The sequence below is a fragment of the Cheilinus undulatus genome, linkage group 18, assembly GCF_018320785.1.
Source record: "Cheilinus undulatus linkage group 18, ASM1832078v1, whole genome shotgun sequence".
Classification (NCBI taxonomy): Eukaryota; Metazoa; Chordata; class Actinopteri; order Labriformes; family Labridae; genus Cheilinus; species Cheilinus undulatus.
Window position 1 is genome coordinate 31,526,788 of NC_054882.1, and position 22,406 is coordinate 31,549,193.

A 22,406-nucleotide genomic window follows, 5' to 3' on the forward strand; every position below is an offset into this window, starting at 1 on the left:
CAGATTGAGAAAACATTCATATAAAAAGAACAAGGAATTCCATGGAATGCAGTCAAGAAAGACATAAAAACAAGTGCATTTAGGACCCAAACTTTTATTTATTGTAATATCTGATGCTATTTATGCAGGTAAACCTTTGTCTGTCTTGAGGTCTGCACTCTTAATGTGAACTTTGATCTTAGTGTTTATCTCATATTCTCCTTTTCGTGACTTTTTAGTATCTGCATCACACCTCTTCCCCAGAACTGCATGACACTTCACTGTGATCTGAATCTGTTAGATAGTCGTTTATTGTCATTGCATTGTAAAAATGCAACGAAATTACGTTTGGCAGTCTCCTCTGTAGCAGCAGACACAGTCGTCCAAGCGGTGGTTAGAAATCCGCTGCCTCACATCATCCATCCTGCTGGCGAGGGAGCAGGTACCCGGGAGGAAGATGCTCAGTACGACAGGTTTGTGTGGGGCTGCTCTTAGCCTAGCCTGCAGCCCGGCCTGCTTATCCCGCTTTTGTCTTCTCGCACAATGCCGTCGCTGCCTCCTCTCCACTGGCCGTAGGTGCTGTGCTGCTCCACCTTCTCCTCCTGTCAGTCTTCGAGTGCCTCATTCTCCCGATAATTTCCATCAGGAAAGATAATTGCTATTATCATTTTGCGGCCTGTCTCAGATTAAACCCTTCTGTCCATAAAATTTCCTTACTTACCTTCACTGTCTTTGCAAAGATGGATCATTTTTATGTAATGATAAGATTTCATGATGTTTCTGTGTGATCTACCTGACTCAGCTCTGGCAGCAGAAACATCCTTAAAGTGTTTGATTTCATCAAAGTACCCATGATTAGATTTCAGCTATCCATATCTGTATGCTCTGCTGCATACACAATCATGTTACATAGTTCTGACATATCAAGATAATTTGACATGGTCACTGTGCCGCTGAAGATGGATAAAAGAGCTGATATACGCTGCAGAGGGATCAGATTCTCTGCAGGGAGCAGTGGTATAAGAGGTTTATTCTGGATAAGAATGATACAGATTCGGAAAACCACTTTTAAAGCCAGGAACAGGTTATCTATCTTTTGTTCATCCTGTTTTTTTGTGAAAAATCTGACAGAATCACCATATTAGATGAAGGATTTTGGAACTAGGTTGTTTGAAAGGAATTCAACAGAAGTAAAGCTGCAGCACAGCACAAACTGGAGCATTAAGTTTTCATTAAACATGCCAGAGTTGGTTTTAACACTCAAGGTGTAATTTTGACTCCATTCACAGTTAAATGGCCTTCAGTGTTGAGAGTATTTTACATTGTTGATTCATCAGTGTTAATCAAGCTCTGTAGAGAATCACTTATTCTAAACTACACCCAGTGCCATTTCATATCTGGGGGGCAAAGTTTTCCAAGCATGCACTCGGGCATTATGTTTTGATACCGTTAAGATGTTTTTAGATGTATTGATCTCTGCTTAGATGCTACCTGTTGTTCAGTGATCCCTGCTGAGATTCCTTTGCTCTTGTTTCTGGTGGATTATTGTTTTTTATAGTCAACATTTCTGCACCATGAGTAGAGTTATCTGCTAAGTTGGTAAGTGGGGTTGCAGACTTTTGAGTGTGTACTTATGGGGTATAGCTCTGCAACTGCCTCTTTGCTCCAGTGATGCTATGGACACTTTGGCAATGGGTGGCAATCTTTCTTAAGTCTGAGAACTGTGTTAGGCTGGCCACACACTACAGGATTTCAGGCCAGAGGCAAGATTTGCCTCCCACAATGATCATGGGGGCATATCCTGAGTGGAGCCTTGTTGCAAACAACTCAAATCAATCCATACACAAACACACACAATCATGATATACAAGACAAGGTAAAGTGCATGAGTATGACTATAAAATAGAGAAAACATGGGATAAAATAATATAAAATACTATAATCAATCCTAATTGTTTTATTAGTCCTATTTGAAGCATTTCATGTGCTTTGTGTGTTCACAGAAAATGTGCTTTAGAGTGAATAGAGTGACATAAAGGCTCACCCCCATTGTTGTAATTCCTTTTACCTCCACACGGGGGCGGTAAGCACATATGTTATGAGCTGTCATCTGGTCAGAACAGGAAGAACTCTTAAAGATAACAATTTTTCAGGTTCAACACAGACAAATATTAAACTTTTCATCCAATGTACTGTTTATATAAAAGGCTTTAACAAAATATCAAATGTAATGACTTATCAATTATCAAAATTATATTGTGCTCAGTGGCAACTATATATTTTGTATCAATGCACAGATACTGATACAGTTTATTTCCAGGCTGTTTAGTGTTTATCATAGTTTGAGTGTTATGAAAGAAAAAAATTAGAAATAAGTGTACATGTACTTGAAGAATTAGGTGGACATATACTGGATGTCTCTTAAAAATACACAGTTTTCCGGCTTCTGCTTCTTCAGACCAAACTGGTAAAAAAAAAAAAAAAAAAAATCCCAGCCTTATTAAACACAACAAAGAGGAAAACATTTATATTTTGGGAAGTGGACTGAATAAGGTTCATGTATTTGTAAAATGTTATATGTAATTAAAAAAAACAAGCAGGTAAGAGCACTGCTAATCTCATCAGCCTCTCGAACATTTAGGGGTAAACTCAAAACAGTCATGATGGAAGAATTCATTGAGAGCTGCTGTAGCTGTTTTGCGAATAAAGATGCAGATGAGAGTTTGATAATTAACTTCTGTCCTCTAGTGGTTTCATGTCAACATTACACTTTAAATACAATCTTCAAATTCAAACGCTTTCTTAAACAACAAGCAGTAAATATGTGTGTGAGTTCACACTTGAGCCAAACATGTAGAAATATTAGGGCATTTTCTCATGACTTATCTTTGAATTTCTGCTGTTAATCACATTGCTGTCACATTTGAAATTCCTCTAGCTGCTACCGTTGTTTCATGTTGGCTCTTTGTTCTGTTTTAGACTAAGGGTGACTGACTTCCTGTTTGGATACAGACCTGCTTTTTATTGACAGAAAACATGAAACAAGGAACTTGTTACGGATTGGAAACAGAATTCATGAAAAGTTAAAGGTTAAAGTTTGATAACACAAGGTGCAGATGACTTCTGACTTGTCCACTTAGCCGTCTGTCGGGCTTTACATTAAAATGAGACATCAAGGATCAGTGGTGGACTTTGTTTACAACACAGTGGCTTAACTAAAATGTGCTGAAAGAGACACAAAGCATGCATTTAATCATGTTTTTTTTTCTTTCTAAAAATGATAACTACTTTACTCTTTATGTCAGACCCATAGGTCCATGTTGTCAAAAGAAATAAATACAATACAGAACAACAACAAAATGAATCAGACTTGTCTGAGGGACAGTATGTTGGCTCAAACATCACTTGTTGATAAGTGCTTGGATTAGGAGCTTCCTGGTGAGCAGACCTTTTTCCTTTTTCTTCAGTCTTTTTGTTGTATTGATGTGAGTGTCTAACTTTATTTTTCTGCTTCACTCAATGGAAACTATGACTAAATATTTAAGTAGACTATCTTTTTTCATGAAAGAAGCAAGACTAAAACTATGACAAAGTAAGTTTAGTATGATCAAGGAGACTTAAACAAGGCTAAAATGTTAGTGCTGGACTGTTGGGCATTAAAATCAAGGATATTTCTGCACTGTGCATGTAAGGTATAACGGTATTTCTATTCAACAAACCAGCTTCGTATTTTTTTTGTATTTTGCAATAATTGAAGAGATTAAGAAAGAGTTGCCCAACTGTGTATTTCTACAAGAATTTTTCATGGCGAGTCAGCGCTGTTTGCGTTGTTTTTACCAGACACTGACACAGTCACCAATATTTTCTTTCCACATATTTAAGTCTTTAAACTTGCTTTCTGACGTCCCAAACATTCATCTTGTGATGTTAATATCCCTGCAAGCAGCAGTAAGTTCTTCTAAATGAAAAACAGGCAATGTAATTGCATTTGTTGTGTTATTTGGGGGTAAACACAAGCCGTCAAAAGCCACACCTCCTGAACATGTGCCTCACCATCACCAATTAATTCAACATGAGTTAATCTGAGACAGTCATGGCAGGAAAAATAATATAAAAGCCTACTTGTGGCTTCAGTAGACTCCTGAGCTCCTTCTAGTTTATTTATTTGAGCGTGTTTCTGAAAGTGAACGCCATCTGCTTTTTGGCATGGTGGGGAAGTGAAGTGGGAGTAGTTGTAAGCAAATATCCAGCAACTACGGAGCAGCAAATCGCAAAACCTTGTGTTTTAAGGCCACCTGACAACAATTTAGAACAGTAAGAGGGAAAGGGTGGTGCCAGAAAAGCCACCTGTGGCCGTGAAAGAAGAAGAGAGAGAGAAAAGAGGACCATCATCCAGGGGAAGTCCTCACCTGAAGTGTGTGTTGCTCTCAGGTTGCATGCTCATGTATAGTAGGTGGTGATATGCATCTTCACAAACTGGTTGTGAACTGCCATTAACTCAGAAGAAGAAGGGGACATCCACAAATGATAACTCAGTGCAACATTCAAGGATTTTATAGAAAATCTGCTCATATTTATGATCTTTTATCATAGCAGTTTCAACCCAGTACACCAAAGAAGTTCTCTGAGAGATATCGAGGGCAATTGGTTCAACGGTGTGGCGTGGAAATCGAGACAGACACACAAACACGCCACAAATTATAGTGGTAAGATAAGCCCCTTGGACATAAGCTGTTATCCTCAAAGCAGGCCATCCAAGATATTTCCTGGTATGTGGCTCCTTTCCTGCATCTCATTCTCCACTGTTTTTCTCTCTGTGTAGTTTACAGCTCTTTCTACCATCCGATCTGAACAAAGGCATAACGTCTCTACACTCCATGTGCGTTGCCTCTGGCACCACATTGCAGCACTTGTGTCTGACTGGACTTTGTGTAACTTACTGATGTTTGTTCCTCCTGTCTAGATCTTTGCTTGTGTCGAACGTAGTCTTAGATGTATATCACTAAAGTGTCCACTAAATCAGTGGTTCACAACGCGTGGGTCAAGACCCAAAAGTGGGTTGTGAAGCTCTTTTCAGTGGGGCGTAAATGCTTCTAATTCAATGTACAGAACAGAAGCCCTAAGTTTTATGTTTTTCGCATAATGATGAATAAATTTCAGGTTTTTTTTTTTTGAGATTTCTACTTATTTATCTCATTTTCTTTGGATTACAGAGGTGGTTTTCCTTGGATAACAAGGAAAATCATCAAGAAATTACCAAATTCCATGCTGTCTTGGGAAAATAGTGTAAAAATGCTCCGATGTGTGTTTTGCTTTGTATTTTGTTCAATATTTTTAACCATTTATGGTTAAAACTGCAACACTTCTTTAATGAATAAATCTGAGTAGTTGAACATTTTCAAACATTGGGTCGTGATTTCTCTTAAGGGTTGATGGTGGGTCCTGATACCTGACCAGTTGAGAACAACTTGGCTAAATGACTTTGTAACACTGTAGCATTGAAACATACAAGTCTGTAAATAATAAAAAAAAAAAAATCTATAAAAGATCATTTAAAAAAGGGGAGATGGAATTTTGATAAATAAATGAAATACAACATCCGTTTGAAAATGTTTTTTTTTAATATTATTCATTTAAATTAACAAACACTGCTATACATATTGCTGTTTTTTATTAATTTTGAATCATTTTAAACAGTTAAAGCATTTGGAAAAGAAGTAATAGTTGAAAACAGGCGACGGACAGTAGATGACATGTACAGCAGAAGATCTACAGTCAATGGCTTTCCTACGTGTATCAAGGGGCTTCTCTTTATTATTTTAACATACAGACATCAGACTCGCCCACAGTAATGTTTTTGGTTACTTCTTTAAGTTAGGATGAAATATTTTCTATTACATCCATTTCCTATCACAAGCAGTGATGTAAAACCCAAACAGCCGACATGTTCTTTCCAAAGTAGCAGCAGCTTGTATTGAATTACAAAATCCGTTTTTTCCCCCCACATCCAGCTCAGCAAAGAATCTTCCAATAACAACTTCAGTTCCTCTTTAACACTTTTCCCCTGACGTATTTATTAGGAATGTTTGAAGTAAACAAAAAAACTCCCAGACATCGCTGTTGTGTCCCTCGCAGTGCACGGTATTGAAAACCCTCGTCCCTTTAAAATCACACACATGTAAAAAATAATGCAAAAGAAGTGCTTCATAAAACCTTAGAGATATTCTCCCCTCTTCCATGTCAGGCCAGCTGTACAATTTTCCCTTCCTTATCATCAACCGTGTTGCCTTTAAACCCAGTACCTCCATGTGGGCGTACACAGCCATAAATCAGCACATCTGAGTTGAATTTTATGTTTCTTTACTAAAAGTGACAGATTTACAAAACACAGTATAAACAGGGTTGACATCATTGGCTGCTGGCGACAGTCTAGACCACAGTGGCTTTTCAGATTGGAGCTAAGATCCCTCCTTTTGAGACAAAAGACGTACGAATTACAGGATTACATGTGTCACACAAACCCTTTTTGGCTTTTTTGAAACCTGACCTGCCCTGAGAGGCTATGGGCAGCAGATCGTAAAAACTGATAGCAATTTGATATATTTTCAATCTTTAGTTACTCTTCTTCACATTTAAGGCCTGAACAGACTTGGTCCTGTCCCGGCAACACTACAAAGTGTGATCGCAACAATTCATCGGATGCTGTTGTCATGACTGTCTTCACAAGTGTGAGCTAGTCCATAGACCAAAACAGCAATCAAATAAAACAACAATGTGTCTTAAACAGAAAATAAATAAGAGAAAATTGTGAACCTGCCCTTTGTATCAAATAGAAAACTGGACTAGTGATCCTTTAAAGAGAACTTGAGCTATAGATGTGATAACGTCAGTAAAACTAGCCCAGTAGCCTAAATGCGTTAGCTTCACTGTATGTAAACATTAGGTGCCCGAAGGGAGAAAAGAGTTGGTTTTTGAGCTTGAAGAATGCCACTCTAGTAAATGATACAAAAATAGCACAAATGCTCTCCTATTGGTAGGCGTCAGAGTTCATGTCATTATTGTAAGGTTAGGGTGTCAAACTAGACAGAAGATACAAGGGAAATTCTGAAACGCTAGTCTTGTCAAATCGTAGTCTTAAGGTGTCTTAGTCACACTGATTATGTCATGGTACAAGAGCGTTCCTGGCGTTCATATTCAAGCCTAATGTTTGACAATGAGCTGTGACAATTAAGTGAGGCCAGAATCTGGCTATATTCATGTAGTCTGATTATTTTCAACACATCAGAGACATAAATAATTTAACTATGTCTGTATATGGACGAATGTTAAATCTAAATATTTAATCAAAATATAAATGTTAAGTCCAGGACCCTGTTTACACCTTGCATTAACAGCCATTTTGGACATTAAGACATCAAGGGAATATTCCTTAATGATTTGTGTGGATGCACCTCAGTACGTACTAAAAATATCTGATAGCTCAGACAGCATAAAGTAGTGATGGTCTGATATGTCTTCATAGGGACTGGTTTGGTAGCATAGACGCTACACCTACTGGTATGCATTAAAGGCCTTCATGTCCACCAGTAAACAAATACTGTAGTCCATTTACTTTATTCAGTCTTGTTTACAATGATGGGAATTTCAGCTGTTTTAAAGATCCAGATCATTTGGCTTAATACAACAAAACCTGGCTCTCAAATGGGTTCTGGCTCCTCTTGTTATAGAGGCAGCTCATAGGACCGGCTTGCTCTCTGATGATACATCACTACTCACTTGTCATTTGTGGTGTTGAATCAAGGTGTCATTTAAATCTAACCAATATCACACAAGCTAAAAAAAACATCCCCTTGAGCTTTAAAGGCATGTTAATGACATATTGAGGGAGAAAAGCTGTTAAAGCAGCACCACCAGCCTCCATTAATTAAAGTTTAAATCAGGGAAACAGACCGGCAAGTAAGAGTTAGGTTTGCAAGCCATCCCTGAAGACAAATTGTTAATGCAAAGTGCAGTCAACTTGGCATTTGATTGTCCAAAATGGATGTTAACACATGGTATGAATGGCCCCTCTATGTTAAATGTATGTAAAAGCATTTTACATGTACATTTAATATATTTATACTTAATACAGATTTAACTTTCAAATGTAAAATTTGTAATTATTTAAGTCTCTTGTGTGTGAAAAGTGAGTCAAATGTGAAGAACTTGTACTACTTATATTTCTCATATTTAATACTGAAAATATATCATTTTGCAAAAAGCAATTGCGTTTTTACAATCTGCACCCCATAAGAGGCAGTGCTTAAAAAGGTTAGACCTTTATTTAAAAAAAAAAAAAAGAAAAAAAAGAAAAGAAAAACAAAGAACAGAATCCAGTGTAGGAGGGGTTTTAAACTTTTACATCGTCTAAGTGGAAAAAAAAGACAACCTTCCAAATGTGACACAATAACGCAAAAGACAACTTTCCGTACCACCTCTGCAACACTTTGGCTAGACCGTTTGACAGCCGGCAGCCCTGCAGCGCTCTTCACGACGGGGGTTTCTACTACACATGAGAGATATCCCTGACATCAATGTAAATCACATACACTTTGTCATAAACAGGTTGTAAAGTTCAGGTACAGAATCACCGAGGAAAAGCACACCAATACTACTGTAAAGTCAAGCCACTATGGCAAAAATAGAAGGTATAGAGTATTGAGGAACTAGTCATTGATTAAAAGTTGGCTCGTATCCTTTGCAACACTGAGGAGTGCTTCGGTCGCCCCGTTCGTACGACCGTTTTGCTTTTCTACAGGCAGATAAAGGAGAGGACAATGTCGTCAACGAAACACTTTATAAAATTTCATCAGCACAGGCCATAAATACAATTAAAGAGATGGAAATAGCGTCAGAAATGTGTACACACTCGTAGTAACGGTTCCTGAATCAAGGTCCAAAAATCTGAAAGGAAAACACTGAGAAGTCCTCGCTCATTGTCTTTGTCTCTCCTCGGAAATTCCAGTCGAACGCTGACCTCGTTTAGTGATTTATTGATTCGTCTTGGCGGAGTGCAAGTGTTGGCCGCATGGCTTTTAAACATTTTTAAAAATATATATATATATTTATATATTAAGAACGCGCTCTCTAGTTGTAGTCAGTCACATCAACTCACAAGTAGCCAGATTTCAGCATTCTTCAGAATCGTCTGCTCAGTAAACAAGTTGACACTCTGGAGTTGAAATGGCGAAGGGATGACACTTGTTAGGATTGTTGCACACACTTGTACAAAAAAAAAAATTCACACTGAAGCAGAACAAGAAGAAACACATGGCGTAGCCCTTGTGGTCTCCCTGCAGCGGGGGAAACGGCTCACACGGTCAGCTTGGTCTGGACTGTCGAATGTGCTCTGAAGTCTTTAAAAGACACTGGAGGGGAGGGAGAGGGGGCGCGCCTTCAGCCACAGTGTTTGTTTCTCAGCTGAGCCGAGCCACGCTCAGAGGGCGAGCAGGGTGGGCGAGTTGAGCGAGTCTGAAGACTGGTCACCGCTGCTGCTGCTGCGCCGGTGGGCCTTGGAGCAGGACTCGGAGGAGGGTGAGGGGCTGTCGGGCTCCAGCATACTCGGGTAGGTGAATATGAGGCTGGGGGCGTTGGGTGTGGCGGCCGGGGTGGACGCTGCCACCACTGGCGTGTTCAGGCTGTCTCCGTCTGTGCAATACATCCCGCCGCCGCCCAGGCAGATTGGCTTGATGACGGAGCGCTGTGGCTTGCCTGCCACCTCGTCGTCCTCGGGCTCCTGCTTCACCACCACCTGGTTCATCTGAGCGCGGGGGCCCATGTTAGGGCGCATGGTTAGGGGGAGGGGGGCGCACTGCTGCTGCTGGTGATGCTGCTGGTGCCCGGATGGCTGGTGGCGCTCCTCGATGGGGAGCTTGCACACGGGATTGTGGGCGACCAGCATGAACTCCAGCTTGTCTTTCTCCTTCTGCAGACTCTCGATCTCCTTCTGCAGGTCGGCCTTCTCCTCCTCCAGCTTCTCCGTCTCCTGAGAGGAGAAAAACAGAGAAGATTTAGCATTTAAAGCTAGAGTACTGTGGACCTCTTTCAACAACATATTCCTGAGATATTTCTTACATTTCCTCTTAACCTTTGTCTTTTCTTGGGGTCAGGAATGACCCACCCCAGTGTTAAATATCCAGGGCTAAGCCAAAACTTTGGATCCAGGGAAATGCTCCCTGGAAGTTTTTGCTTATCATGAAATTATGTGCACTATTTTCAAGCGATTCTAAATACAAATTTAGATTTAAAATGCCACATTATGACAATAATTATGCAGTTCTGCTTAAAAAGAACCATCTTTTTGAGCCAACATCATTTTTAAAATATCTTATCAAACTTTAAGTGTCATTCTGGAACTTTAATACCTTCTGAAAATCAATCATTTTCACTTTTGTTCAAAAAAAGGCAGCAACTTCAAGTTTATTTCCTAAATTTACATAGCATACATTTAGTAGGAATTTAGTGTAAATGTGCAAAGCAAAATGTGGCTATATGAAGGTGGGTCCTTATTGTTGTGAATAAAATCTACGTTTTCGATCTCACTGCATAATCAAAATCAAAGTTGACAACTTTTACATCATGTATTTATTTTTGTTGTTTATAAAGTGTGTGCTAAATTAAGAAAAACACAATAAGTAATAATCTTACATTGGCATATCAACACTGAAATATGAGTAACAGTGATTTTGACTGATTTCAGATAAGAAAAACCTTGATGAATGTCAAGAGTAAGAGTTTTAAGAATAAGTTTCTTCCTATGACCGGTTTGTGAAGGATGCTCTTTTTCATTAAATACTTCATTGCTAAGGTCTCTAGTTTTTTTTTTTTTTTAAATAACCTCTTAATTCAAATCCAAGCCAATTGCATGATATCTCTGAAACAAGTTTAATATGAAATCAGTATTTATGCCAAAAAAAAAAACAAAAAAACAAAACTCAAAGTACATAAGTATAGAAAACTACATTTAAAAAAATAAACAGAAATGGACAAACAAGAAAAAGGAAACAAGGATTTTACAGAGTTTATCACACTGGCCACAAGTATGGTAGCTGAAAAAGATCATTTTTTTATCTCTGTTTGGCGGGCACTGATCGTCTGGGTCGCTTCCCATGTACGGAGGCTTGCCCTCCAAGCGGGTTTCAGTCTGACCCATGGCTTTATTTTCTTACATTTAATTCCCCATTCTCTGGAACTACTTCCTTGTGTTTCCACTGTCGTATCAAAATAAAGGAAAAAGCCAGATATAAATCTTTGATGAAGTTAGGCATGAGCGGAATGAGGGAGGAGCTTGCACGGCTAAAGCGACGAATGGTTTTCTCAGAAGTTCAGGTTGGTATAAAGGATGTTACTGCTGAATGTCATGATAGATAAATACAAAAAATAAAGATTATATTAAAGAAATGGACTGTAGTGATCACAACTATAATATTCTTGTAGCCAGACTGAAACAATATGGAAAATTTTTGCAACTTTATATCAAATGTTAACATTTTCTGCGTTAAAATGATGAATAGTTCTGATCAAAACTTTTCCCCTGTGTTGTCTTTGGGTCAGAAATAACCCACCCTGATCTTTATGTTCATGTTTTTGCTTTGTATCTATTACTTTGTTATTTCATGATATATTATTGTTTATTCTCATGTAGGAGGAGGTGATGGTCAAAAAGGGAGACAACTGTGTTTGCAGCACAGAATGTATTTACTGCACAGAAAATAAGAATATGCAATACAAACAAAACAAAAATCATGATTCCAACGATGCATTCATTTAGCAATAAGATACTAATCTTCAGCATACTATGTCATGGTTTTGCAATGAAAAGGACACTTTGCGCTCAACATGTTGGTATGTTTTTAGACAAACATTTTTTTTGGAAATAATGTTTAAATTCTTGGCATTTCACATCAAAAAATTGCTTGAAACTGCACATAATTACCTGCTAAGAAAACTGATTCTAGTTAAGCACGCCCCTGGACTTTTCTAACTTCAGGGTAAGCCCCATATATGTAACAGCTGAGATCATAATGCAGTCATTGGACCAAAACCTTGTATCTCCATTTTTCAAGATTTCTTTTTTTTTTTTTCCATGAATCAGTGCTTCTTTAAATCTGTCAGTTGGTTTAAACAAATGTTAAAGCAATATAAAGTGTCAAAAGGATGCTGATATGACCTTTGAGTGATATAGAAGAAGGTTTTGGCCTGATGCTAGCAATATTTCACTTTCATAGGATGGCATAAGAACATGAAAAAAACAGAGCAGAGAGAACCTGACAGGAAGTGTTTCAGTGTATTTAAGCCCCCCTAAGATCACCAGATAATGGTTGCTAAGGAAAATACTGCATCATACAGCAACCTGCCTTTTTTCAGCAGTGATGAAGCCACAATCTTTGGTTCCTGCAGCAGTGAGTTGTTTGAGTATTTCTCTCAAGAGCCAAAAGATGGCAGTATTTGTTTACTACAGTTTCATAGAAAGCAGTACACAAAACACTTTATGACGAATTTGTCATGAGCTGTTTGGATTTAGGAGGCTTAACGGGAAACTTGAATCCGAGTCCCACATAATGAGTACGTGGGGAGTGACAGAGAATGCCAGGACTTCAAAATCCAGAGCCATTGCATATATTTGTTTGAAGCAAGTCCCTTATGAACAAAAATGTAGCAAGTGTAGTATTTACGCAAGTTAAATAAAAGTAGATCATTGAGACAGGGCTGCATGGTGTTGTAGTGGTTAGCACTGTCGCCTCAAAGCAACACGGTCTCTTGGCTTACATTCCCATCAGGCAGGGCCTTTCTGTTAGGAGTGGGTTCTCCCACAGTCCAAAAACACGTCTTTGTGCTGACTGGTGACTCTAAATTGCCTGTAGGTGTGAGCGCTACCGCTTGTTTGTCTCTATATGTCAGCCCTGTGATTAACTGATGATCTGTCTGAGGTGTAACCCACCTCTCACCCAATGACAGCTGGGATCAGCTCTAGCCTCCCACAACCCTGCAAGGGATAACCGCTTCAGATAATGGATGAAGAATTTTATAAATCAAACAAAAGTTCATTTGAAGCAAGATCTTATTCTCATTTTTCTTTGATCTCTTGTTATAAAGAGCTCAATATTGAATTTGTTTATTCAGGACAATTTTTTGTCTTTTATTAGACAGAGTCTGTGCAGAGACGGCAAGACCAAAAGGAGGCAGACAGATCTAAAATGGCACACAACAGCCAGACGAGAATTGTTTCAGTGCATTCTAAGCATAAAACCACCAGATGTCCATCTAATTCTCTAAAATCAAATACCCCAACAGCATTTCCATGAAAATTTAGTGACAAAAGACCATCTTCTGCCTATTTTAAGCTAAGGCAAAGCCACTCTTTTTAGTTCCTGCAACAGTGTGAGTCAAGATGTTTGAGTTTTTCCCTCAAGTGCCAAAAGAGGGCAGTATTTGTTTGCCACAGTTTCATAGAAAGTAGCACAAACATCACATTATAAGAAGAATTTGTCATGAGCCGTTTGGATTTATGATGTATAATGTGAAAGCCGCCTGCTTGAATGTGAGTCTGCATTGTTTGCGTCTGGTGCGTCATTAATGTGTCGCATTAAAAGACAAAAGCAGATCCCATAAAAGCCGTTTCGTAGGCTTGGGGCATCACAGATAAGCTGACATGCTGTCTGAGAACTTTGACTCATGGGCAAAGGTATGAGGAAGTTGTATACAAGGAGCCAAGGCGATACAATCAATCAAAGAGGACACAAATACTCCTGCCTGTCTTCACTGGAAAGCGACACTTCCTTATTTGGGGTTTTAAAAAACAGGCGTGTGAAGATGGAAGGGAGATTTTTTTTTTAATTTTCCCTGGAAGCAATGCCTTGATGTGTGTGTCTGCACGACTGTGTGTGTAGCGTGTGTTTCTCTGTGGGCTTGTGAGACAAGCAATTGGCCCCTTTTTACAAAATGTCCCGCATTCATGGAGACAGCTGCCTACAGCAAATTCCATTCCTGGGGGTTTTTTAAGGCCTGACAAGCTCAACCTCACTGTAATTCGGCTAATTAGTCCATTTAGCTGCCGCTGCTGTCTGCCAGGCAGGGCCGCTGCAGACAGCCCTACCTCTGTCTACAGCTGCCCGAGACAAAAAGCTTTTCATCGCCTGTCAGCTCGTCACTCAGACCTTGCACTCAGAGACGCAGCGAGAGTCGAACCAGTAATGCGAGGTTGTAAATTTAGGTGTGGAGTTCAATCACTCATCAAAAATCTGAACTCCTGCCAGACTTCTCAGGAATGACTTACTTTTTCATCTTGTGCAACATGTTTTCTCTCTGTGCAAACATTTTCTATTGTCGCTTTTGCAATTTCTAACCATTGCACCAAAACAGGAAGCACAAGAGAGGAACATGATGCCCTGCACTGATTTTTTCTGTCATTTTTCTTCGATTCCCTAAAAACAGACTGTGATCTGACAGCGACGGTTGTAAGGTTTTAGACTTACCCCTTGCAGCATCTCGGTGAGCTCTCGCCTGCGGTTGCGGCATTTGGCAGCGGCTAACTTATTCCTCTCACGTCTCACCCTCCTTTTCTCCTCTTCCTCCGGTGTGAGCTAAGAGCAAGAAAAGAAGGAAACATGGCAGGTAAAATAAGATGTTTGCCAGACAAATAGAATCAATATGGATCGAAGGGCAAGAATATAAACAGGAGCTTGGTTCGGGCTGGGGAATATGTCGAGTTTTTAAGATTTATCAATATATTTCCAAAAAAGTAAATCAATATTGTTGTTAAATTACAGATAAAGATGCCCAAAACATAATTATTTTAAATGCTTAGTCTAAATAAGGAATTATCATTTAGATTTAAAATACTAGAAAAATCAAATAAGAAGAAAATATTTTTGATACCACTGCAGCAAAAATGGAAGTTCTAAACACCCAACAGTGGCTAATTTATTGTTTATAATTATCAAAAACTGCAGCTAAACTCCTACAACCATCTAAATTGATCAAAAGCATCAGCAGTTTTGATCATCATGTGTTCCAAAAAGATAAAAATCATTTTCTTAATGAACAGAAAGTACAGAGACTCAATGACCTTCATTCACATTTTAACCAAAAGAGAGAGGACAATCTGGCCTTATTTTTGTAATAACTTCAAAGATTTCCACTGAAATAGATCTAAATTTTGGCCTTACTATTAAAAGAAGCCCACATTTTTAGTGCTACAAAAGACATTCAGCAGTAAAATTGTTCTTAAATAATTCTTTAAAATATAAAAAATAGACTACATCTCCCCTCCAGATGTGTTTTTTGAGTCTTGTTCTACCTGTTCGTCCCTCTTGCGTCGGCCCCTGGCGTCTCCGATGGAGCGGATGACCCCAGGCCTAGCCAGCGTGTTGTGTCCCAGCAGCCCCGGTCCATTGGTCAGATGATGGCCGTACGGGTGGGAGCGGGAGTAAGGGTTGGACATGGAGGTGATGACGGTGGGCTGGACCATCCACTGCAGGTCTTGGCTGGTCGTGATTGCATTTATGGTGGGTATAAAGGCACTGTTGGAGCCGGGCATGTCGACCCTGTACTTCTGCAGAGAGAACAGAAAAGAAAAATATGATTTTGGGAGATTTTTCAACAAGCCTGCACCCCTGGCATAGATACATGCTTGCAACTAATTCCTTTGAAGATCTAATTTTATACCTGCCTCCGTTTGCTGTCGACACAATCGTGGAAACACGCACACCACCACCCACCTTTATCAAATTCACACATTTTCCACATTTCTAGTGTATAGTAATGATTCAATTCACATAGGCAAAACAGTGTGTATGTAACCCCTGGAGTGGAACAGTGACACATGCTGTGAATCATGGGAAAGCCCAAGGTGTCCACTGCATCTCACTTTACTACAATAACCATGAGACAAAACACAAACAGTGCTGAGGACGTGTTAGACATGTCTGACTGTTAGAAGGGGGTCAAATATACAGATTAACACTTTGACTAAGCACTGAGTGCATGTGAAGGTTCACCAGTCGCATGGACACTTTTTTCAGTGATATGATATGCATGATATGACATTTCATGCCCTTTATGAGAATAAAAGATAAGCAAGTGGTAGAAAGTTATATGAATTTCTGAAGTTAAAATATGATGCAATAAACTATTGATGCAATAAATTATTAACTTAAAATGTTCTAATACTGAGCTTTAATATACTAAGGGCCCTTTAAATCTGCATTTTTCTACTCGGGACCCACCTCCAACTCCTTAATGAGAAATGTCAACCCCAAAATCTTCAGCCAATCAAATGTATTCAATGCAAAACACAAGACTGAACAAAGAGACAGGACTGAACAAGCATGTTTAAAAAGTGTGAAACTACAGAAGCCTTATGAAGCCATGCATGCTTTTATTTTACCTTATTTGTTGTGATAACATGCAAATCTAGGTTTTCTTTTTAAGAGATCAAGAATGGAAACATTTTAGTTAGATAGTTAGATAAATAAATATGTAAGATCTCAAAAAAACCCAAACTAATTTCACTTGATATTTCTGCAAAATTGAGAAAAATTTAACTATAGATGCATGTCTTCCAAGGACTTCCTTATATGTAAGACTTTTTACAACCCACTTTAGGGTCATGACCCACTAGTTGAGATCTTCCGCTTCATATTTTGCTTTTTATTAGCCTATAAAAATATCTTAGTCATACCATCACCTACTGGTGGCTACTCTTGGAGCATACTGGCATATATTACAAATGAGCCGAATGCAGAGTGGAAATATGCAGGAAATTTACATAAATGGCAGTAAGGATGAAAAACACGTCATAAAAGTTTATTTTAAATGCAATTTAAAAGTAGTATACTTCTTTTAATAAGTTGCTCATGTTTGACACAATTAAGCTGAACTTTTCACACCTTACTCAAAGTACTCTTAACAAACTAAAACTTGCTCCAACATTACACTTAGACGATCATGTTTGAAATGTTTTAGTGCACCCAAAAATCAAATAAACTTCTGCATACTTTCCTCCCTCTTGGGTTATTGAGTCTAAGTGCATGAAGATGATCACAGCATGGGAACTGATGTCAGATCCGCGTTTCTTCACGTCTCTGGGGTCCACAAGGACACGGGCAGCCTGCCTGCCTGTGTGCGTAATTTACGCACGTCCCCATATCCCCGTTATTCCCGACTTTCCGTCGGATATCCCGGCAGTCTATTGGAACTTTGTTTATCTGGTGAGTCATTGTGTATGGGATTTGTTAAGCACATGTGAAACGCGCTCAGTTCCAGTAAAGGGGGGAAGCAGCCAGCTGTAACAAGCCAAGCAGTTAGCCAGAACTGTATTTTTGGATTCAATGTAGGAGCGTTAAGAATTCACTTTAAAGAATGGATATACAATGTTAAGGGAAGGATATTAACCATCAAGGGGGGTCATTAAAGTTTATTTTGAAAAGAAGCCTGAGTTTCCTGTTAAAACGTTTGGCCTAATAAAAGCAGAATAAATGCTTTGTTTTGAGATGTCTCAATAAACCTGAGGTCATGTCCCAGCCCGCTGTAATGAGAAACAGACAGCAGTCTGTGATTACAGGGAACCAGAGCAATGATAGACGCTGGCCAAAAGTCGTTTACCGTCAGGTTGCGTGAGCCTGACGAGGATTTTTCCACAGAAGTGCACTCATACAAGACAAGGAGCGGGTAAACAACATTCCATTTCCCGGATTTATATCCTATTATTTGTGAACGTGCGGGCAAGGCGTCCTCATTAACGCTGCACTGACACGCCTTCAGTAATGCATAGCATAATGAGAATGTATGAAAACTGAACATCTGGTGATTTGGGGACACAGACTGCAGATATGTTATATACTGGTTTTGATTTATGGCATTTTCTCGATAAGGAAAGACACTCTCCGCCTGTGCGCACTTCCCGCTTGAGGAAATGTGCCATGTGAAGCGCGACAGCCGTATGGGCAATCAAGCAATCATCCTATCGTGGATCGTGCTATTTCTGATACCACTTCGGCATACATTTCCTAAAAATATCAAATTTAACTTAACACGTTTTGCATTGTTTCGGCTGCGCACTATATTGTTGCCAAAATACGCTGGTCATCACCTCACCCTCATGGTGTTATTCGGATTTCAAGACAAGCAGTGCATGCCTTTTGCATTTACCATTAAAGGTTTAATCTGTGCCCAGACTAGCGGAATGTGTAAACAGCTCAGAGTATGTTATGTAGGCGTTCTAAAGGATTTATCGTCTATATTATGCATGCGCGTAAAATGCAACCCCAGCGCGGGGCCAAAGGCGCAAAGACCAAAAAATGCCAAAGCTGTACGAGCTGACAGGAGGAGAAATCTGCCTCAAATCAGTTTAAATGTGTCCCATTTTACAGCAGATCACAAATCCCATTTTATATGCCTATGTAACCTGATAAGGTGCGTTTAGAAGTTCTGAGACAAATGCGGAATTAAGCGCTTGAAACCACCAATCAGTGCGTAAAACTAACATTTCATCATGTTCTGCAAGTCTGTTGCATCAAGATAGCTATGGAAGGCTGTAAATGTTAGGTCTAAAGTACTTTTGCATACATCCTGTTATCTTATCAATTAACGATGCGCTATGTTCTTGGTGTATCCATTTTTCCCACGGAGACGCACGATATATTTCCCCCAAAATGCGTAAAAATAATAAATTGAGAACCATTAAGCTGTTATTGCAAGATGCTATGCGTTAAATAGTTGAATAGTAACATGTCACTTATGATGTCTCGACATCTTGGCTTTACCTGGTAGCTTGAGGTAGAGATCGGACTTCCGATCGTGCTGCTGCCGCTTGTGAAGGACTCTGGCTGGGCCGGAGATGTGCTGCTGCCGCGGGAGGAGGTGTCGTAGTTCCCGGAGTAGTCCTGGTACATGATCCAGGAAAGAGGAAGATTTCAGTAGACTGTTTGATCTCTCCTGAAACTCTTTCTGTTAAATCCTCGCTCTGAAAAGGCACCAGAAAAATCCTCTGACTCGGTACGTTGTTAATTTTGGATATCCAGAGAAAAAAAGTTGGCAAAGTTAAAGTGCAAATATGCTTCACTAACCTAAAACATCTCACTGATATTAGCAGGTATTATAAATGTGCTGTTAGTTATTGTGCTTTTAGGATTCTCCCGTTGCAGGTAAGGCTAAACTACACTAGCAGAGATCCTCCAGGTGAGGACTTGAACCTAAAGTCAGTAGCACACCTTCAGCAGTCAAATCCAGCTGAGACAAGTGAACCTGGAGTTAGAGAGTGACTCACGCAGGTTAACTCTCGCTTTAAAGCCTATTGCTTGGCTAATCTGACTATTTTCCGTCTCTTTGCCGACTACACACTCTAACTGAGCTCTCTGCTGCTCACGGAACACTTCTAACTTTTTTTTCTTTCCTTTTTACCACACTTCCTAGAGATGACTCACTTCAATGGCACTATGAAGAACTGCAACTGCTTTTCAACACCAACGAAACTGCCTACGTCACTGCTGGGCGTTGCGACTTGATCCAGGGAGGGGTCGTATTCTGGATAAGGCAGTGAAAAAGAGAGATCCGCTCCGGCCAGCCTTCGCACAGCGCACGCTGGAGACATAAGCGAAAAGTGGGGATGCAGTCAAAGCAGCTCAAATGTGTGTGGAGAGATTTATTTTCTGACACGGACGTCAGTGCCTACTGTGGAGTTCACTACTTGTCTGACTTGCTTTGGTCCATTGACGCATGTTTCCTAAAATGGGCAGTTGCGTCAGAGAGAGCGTGTGGGTTTCCTTGGTAAAGGAAGCGTCAGACACTGGAGGGATTCCCTCCCCTCGAAGCAGCAGCACAACGGACTCGGAGCTCTCGTCGTGCGGGTCCTGGTTCGGTTCATCATCAGTGCAGAAAAACGAAGACATGAAGCTTTAGGCGCAGAAGTAAAGGCAACAGGCAGTCAGAACAGTGAAAGGCGTTCGACGCACATGCGCACACGCCAGTAGGAGTGGGTTAAAAGCACGAAAACGAGCTCTTGAGTATAGATTGCCTGAATTTCTGTATATACACACCGTTTAAGTTCAGCCCAGGATGAATATATAAATTACGGTAGAGCGGTTGGTCGGTTATCACACGAACTGGCTGCCACATTGTTTATTCACCCAAACAAAAGAACTCTGTTTAATACGGTGGTCCTGAAGGGCCAACTGCATATAAATGTCTCTGAAGGTTAAAAAAGAAAAAAAAAAAAAAGGAAATTGCTAAACTCATGGTAAGAGAGTGGAGATATTTCATAAGCCATTTTGTAAAAATAAAAATATTATGAAACACAAAAATATGTAGTTAATGTTTTTTTGTTTTTCATTATTTGTTACACAAAATACTTTTTTTTGCATTGACCAAAATACTTTTGTGTTTAATAAAATGCTGTAAAAACGTTTTGTTAATTTTTATTTGTGTTTTATGTTTTTTTCTGCATTTTGTGAAAAACCTTGTGTTTTTTATGTTTTTTGTTGAACATTTTTGTTTCATGATTTTTTTTCAACCTGTGAACTATGTTATTTTTTTGTCTGTTTCATAAATTGTTTGTGCATTTGGTGATTTTTTTTTCTGTTTTATAAAATGTTTGTATTACATACAGTGCTTAACAAATTTATTAGACCACCTGTGTCAGAGACCATTCAGCATCATGAAGTGCTTTAATGCGGACTCTTTCATTTTCACTGAGCTCTCCATGTTTTACCATTTTGAACAGGAATGAGGAATTTCAAACTGAATTCACCTTTTATACCCAAATTTGAGCCAGCTCACTGAGCTTCTCTGAGAAGTCAGAAATTAATCAAGCATAACATTCAACCACTGAAACTCATTTTTCTGTTCAGGAATGCAAGTAAATAACTATAATTTGACATACTAATCAAGATATAATAATGTGCTTTACTATTTTTTAAGGTTTTTTGTAAATCAGTAAATCTGAAAATTCATGGATAACAATAATAATTATATTTTAGCATTAAAAATATCATTTCAGTTGAAGAGCTTCTACATATTGGTGTATTTACCATTGCAGAAACAAAAAATGATTTTGGTTTGACCAATTTTTACTAATGCTGTTAATTTAGGGCATCTGGGGCATAAACCTTACTTTGGGTGGTGGTCTAATACATGTGTTAAGCACTGTGTGTATTTTATGAAATTGTTTTGGTTCATTAAATATTTTGCATTACATTGTAATATTAAAGTTTTCTTTGATTTTTTTTTATCTATGATTTTTTCCATGAAATATTTTTGCATTTTATGATTTTTATTTCGCTAAATGTTTTTAAACACAGTGAAATGTTCGTAGAGTTCATGTAAATGTTTTTTTTTTCCTTCAGATAAAAGTTTTTGCAGTTGACCTTTAGGGCCACAACAGTTTTAAGTATTTGGCCCATTTTCATCTAAATTTTGAGGAGCAGACAAACCACTGAGGTGAAGGCAGGGACATTTCTTGATATTTGTGGGTCAGTTACTTTTTTCCAAGCGTATTTTATTTTCTATTAAAATTTTCCAGATAGTCAATCATTTGACATTAGTTGTTTTTTTAAGGAGTGGAAGGTAGTAGCTTTGATTTGAGCTTCAGTTTCACCTAGCTGAAGCCACTGTAGTAGCCCCACCCACAGAAACACCTGTGCTCATTCAAATCAACGCATGTGTGCTGGACCTGCAGCATTGGTGCTAGCCTCTGGCTAACATTTGCCTCATTTTTGTGCTCAAAGGTATCTTAAGTTATATTTGTGTTCAACAGTTCCATACAAAGTTGCCTCTGTTTCTTCTTTAGTGCAGTTCATGGAGCTGCAGCTACATGCTGCATTTGAAACAGGCTAACTTTGACTAGTTGCTACTATTTTTACAACTGAACCTTTCTGCTACTGCTCTATACTTTACCTAATACAATACTAATGTAATGCATGCCATCCCTCTAGCTCAGGGGTGTCAAACCCAATCACAGCAGGGGCCGGATTCTGGATTCAGGTCTAACCTGATGGCCTAACAGGGTCACCTTTTTAACCATAAACTGTCAACCTTGTTTCACCAGTATAAAATACAAAAAAAAAACTAGCACTGAGGGTAAACAAATTTGATATTTAAAAAGTTAAAAAGCTCAGTTTAAAGGCTCACCATCTGAGAAAAGTAACTTGATTAGTTCAAAAAGGTTAGAACATGAAATTGAAAAATTATGTTTTTTAATGGCAAATATATCAGAAATAAGTCAAAATCATGAGTTTAAAGGGTCAAAATATGAAATAAACATTTTTAATCATGAAATTAAAAGTCAAAATATGATTCAAAATTTTAGATTGTGACTCTCAAAGGTCAAACTATGGGATTATGAAGTCAAAGTCTGGAGTTGAAATATGAGGTAAAATACAAAATAACTGGTT

At 38.9% G+C, this 22,406-nt stretch overlaps 1 protein-coding gene across 1 annotated transcript; it reads right to left on the reverse strand.

Moving 5' to 3' along the window:
* Window positions 1–8,801: 8,801 nt before the first annotated feature.
* Window positions 8,802–20,295, reverse strand: fosl2 (FOS like 2, AP-1 transcription factor subunit). The gene is made up of 4 exons (XM_041812365.1): window positions 18,783–20,295; window positions 15,317–15,571; window positions 14,493–14,600; window positions 8,802–10,003 (listed from the first exon to the last, which is right to left on the reverse strand). Exons 1-4 carry the CDS (start codon window positions 18,909–18,911, stop codon window positions 9,455–9,457), a joined length of 1,041 nt encoding a protein of 346 aa, XP_041668299.1. The 5' UTR covers window positions 18,912–20,295; the 3' UTR covers window positions 8,802–9,454.
* Between the last annotated feature and the right edge of the window lie 2,111 nt (window positions 20,296–22,406).